The 3,352-nt window shown below is 34.8% G+C and overlaps 1 protein-coding gene across 1 annotated transcript; it reads right to left on the bottom strand.

The window, feature by feature from the left end:
- Positions 1-301: 301 nt before the first annotated feature.
- LOC105133997 (uncharacterized) lies at positions 302-1,230 on the bottom strand. The gene has a single exon (XM_011038215.1). The coding sequence runs from the start codon at positions 1,153-1,155 to the stop codon at positions 835-837; it is 321 nt and encodes a 106-aa protein (XP_011036517.1). The 5' UTR covers positions 1,156-1,230; the 3' UTR covers positions 302-834.
- Between the last annotated feature and the right edge of the window lie 2,122 nt (positions 1,231-3,352).

Here is a 3,352-nt window from a genome sequence, read left to right as displayed (position 1 = left end):
AATGTTAAAAATTATTTTTAAAAAATAAAAAAAATTATTTTAATATTTTTTTTTTAAAAAAACAAACTCAAACCATAACAACTAAAACCACCTCTAAAATATTAATGTCTATCCCAATCATTTTCAATCAATCACCCGTGCAATCAGGTATCAATTTGTGAGAGAAGATATGTGATCTAAGTAGTATACTTATAGACAAAAGATTTTATTTGATTAAAAATCGACTTTAATTTAACAGGAACATTTCATTTTCATATCATATCATATATGATTGATCAAAATAATAAACACCTAACCCTTCTGCTTACAAAGAAAATAAACTATTCATAAATTATGCATTGGTAATTCAAAACGAACAACAACACCATTCTTTTTTTTTTAAAAAAGACCCACAAATTATCCTCGCCCAATTCAGGGCCAAGATTTTGCTCTTTGCTAGCCTGTATCTAGTCATCCAGGATATATGGTGATTATCACCAAATCACCTAACTCTGCTGTATCAATTAGGCAAATGTTCGTCAAATCACCTAAAAGCCTAAACCTGGGGACGACGGCAAATTGCCAGTTCTTGTCCAGCTCCTTGCTCAGTATTGCTCTCATGTGAAGGTTAATTCTATCAATCTAACCGAAAGTCAAAATAAAAGCAAGACCAAAAATCCTGCAATGATAATGCTTGAAAATTAGTAAATGCATACATGAACACAGAAGGAATCTATGCACACAATCTCAGAGCAGTGCTTCCCTAGCTGAAGAAGCCATCGAGCCATTTACAGCCCATAATAACACCATTCATCTATCCCCGACGAACAAAATAGTTGCCGGCGGCGATATATATTAGACGGATTTAACCGGAATAACCTTTCCCTTAGCCCTAGTGATCATCCACTCCTCGAAATCCCTTGCTTCATATGCAATCCTCAGAATTCCTTCGTTATCGAAACCATATTCTTCAGCTGATCTATACAGAAGCTCCAAGAACTCTGCCTCACCAAATGCTTTTGTATGAACAATGAATCTCCTGGTATCATTGTTAAACCCTACGCAAATAGGAACATAACCTTTAGGTGGCAATGGAGTGGTGGTACCTCCTAGTCTCTTGACCCCTCGAGCTCCGATTAATTTGCTCAGCTTCTTCGCTATCACTCCCACTCCCATTGCCAAATGTTGATTAGTTTCCAATTCTTGTAATTAGATATAAAGACACGCATTCTTATGGACTTAAGTATACTTGCCGAATGTTGATTAGTGATATTTTTCCCATCTAAGTGAAAGTGACAACGTTAATAATTCATTTATAAATGCTACATGCCGTGGCCACAAAGTTGACGCCGTGAATCAATTATTTTTGAACCTCCAACCACTTATTTATAGCAATATTTTATGATGAAACTTTGTACTCGTCCTCATCAAAGCTACTAGAGAATATTATCCCTCACCCTTTTTTGTTTCTTTCTAAAATAAAAATTCATTTTCAAATAAATAATAATAATAATGAAGTACCAAAAGGGCCAAAAAGCCCATAAATAAGATGCAACCTTGGAATACAGGATACTAAATCCTGCCCCAAAGCTCAGATCCACCACTAGAAGGAGATCTTGAAGAACTGTTTGGTATTATTTTTCTTTTTTATTCTTATGTGTTGTTTTTATTTTCAATTAAAAAGCCTATTTGGTTAGGTATTTTTTATTTTATTTTTTAAAAATGCATTTAGTCTAAATTGGATACTCAGAATTAGTGGGAATGTTAATGTTTATGTTATTCAAAGTTACAAGATGTGGTCTTTATCCTTTGTTTAGACTCGATTTAATCCTCAATCACGATGGCCTTGATCTGGGATACCTTGAACCTAGCCTTTGCTCAACTCCAAGCATCCCACACTTAACCTTGAGTGCATTGTTAGTATATATACCATGTAGATAAAGGTATTTAAAAAAATTGATCACTTGATTAAATTGTAGAAACCGAGAAAAAATTAACTAAAAAAATAAAACAAAAAAAAGATCAAACTGATTTAAAAATCATAAAACTAACTCGGTTTGGTTTGATTTTGATTTTAGAACCTGATACCGAATAATCAAACCGAACTCAATATAAGTTGTGAATCCATTTTAAACAGTTTTCCAGTTATACAGAGAAATAAATACACGTCCTTATCTTTCCATTCTCATCAATCTTCACGTATCAATATAGCTTCTTTGAGAGTCACCACAGCCGTTGTTAACCATAAATGGCAAGGCCAGTGATCAATGGATGCGACTCTCCAACTTCTCTGAAAGCCAAGGCAAAATCCTCCTTTTGTTGCTTTTCCAACATGGAGATGATCAACCAGCATGAGATGCTTCATCAAGATCATGACCAAGAAGGGAGCAACCGCATGAAGCTTCAGCCACGGGCACCAAGATCAGCCCATGATTTGGAATTTAAGTATAAGTATCGTTGTTTTATGGGAAAGAGAGGAAAGAACAGGAAACGACACTGTTCGGAGGAATTTAGGTATGATCCTGAAAGTTATTCTCTTAACTTTGAGGATGACGTTCACAAAGAAGATGAGTTGCCACTCAAGTCTAGATTGCCTGCCAGTCCGGAGAGATTGGTGGCGGCGCCGCCTCCGGTAAGGAGGACAGAGCTTCAGATAAGGAGCTGATATTTTAGGATTAAGAATGTTTGTTGGAAGTTTATTTGTTGTGATTCTAGTCTCCATTCTTGAATCCTTAATTTTTATTTTCTATGTACAGGGCTATAAATCGAAACAAAAATTGGAAAAAAAAAAGGAAGAAGAATTAAGATGTGATTTAATTGTTATATTATTTACTGGATGAATTAGATTAAATTAACTGCAGTTATACAAGGTGTTTAGTTTTTGTAATGTTGAAAGATTCCCATCGATTGCAATATTGCACTAGCTTGTTAATTAGTGCGTTTATAATTGGGATTAGCAATTTAAGATTCTTGACAAATTTAACTCAGGAGTATAAGAAATTTTACTCCAAGATTAGACATTGCCTTTTGAAGGAGCTTGACCTACCTGGGAAAAAGAAACCCAAATCTTGAATTTAGTCAAGAAAGTCTTGTGGAATACAGTCCAATCTTTTAGTCATTCCATGGTGAAAACAGTCTTGCAACATCTTATTTTATTGCATTAGCAGGTTAATGCAGACCACAGAGTTAGCATCGTTTCAACTTGGTTTTGTAAGAATTTTTGCTGAAAGACTTGACATCTGATCAATGATCTGATGTGTGAAGGAACATTACCACCTACATGAAAGCAGCGATTTGTGAAACTAGTCCAGAAGGGTTCTTGAATCTCTTTTCATTTAGGCAAAAAAGGAAACTCAATTCTTGAATCTCTTTT

Source organism: Populus euphratica, unplaced genomic scaffold, assembly GCF_000495115.2.
Source record: "Populus euphratica unplaced genomic scaffold, PopEup_1.0 scaffold38.1, whole genome shotgun sequence".
NCBI lineage: Eukaryota > Viridiplantae > Streptophyta > Magnoliopsida > Malpighiales > Salicaceae > Populus > Populus euphratica.
Note: the sequence above shows the minus strand (reverse complement) of the source record. Positions and strands in the feature narration are given on the sequence as shown.

Coding starts and splice junctions, on each gene's coding strand:
- LOC105133997 (XM_011038215.1), bottom strand. CDS start 1,155: ATGGGAGTGGGAGTGATAGCGAAGAAGCTGAGCAAATTAATCGGAGCT.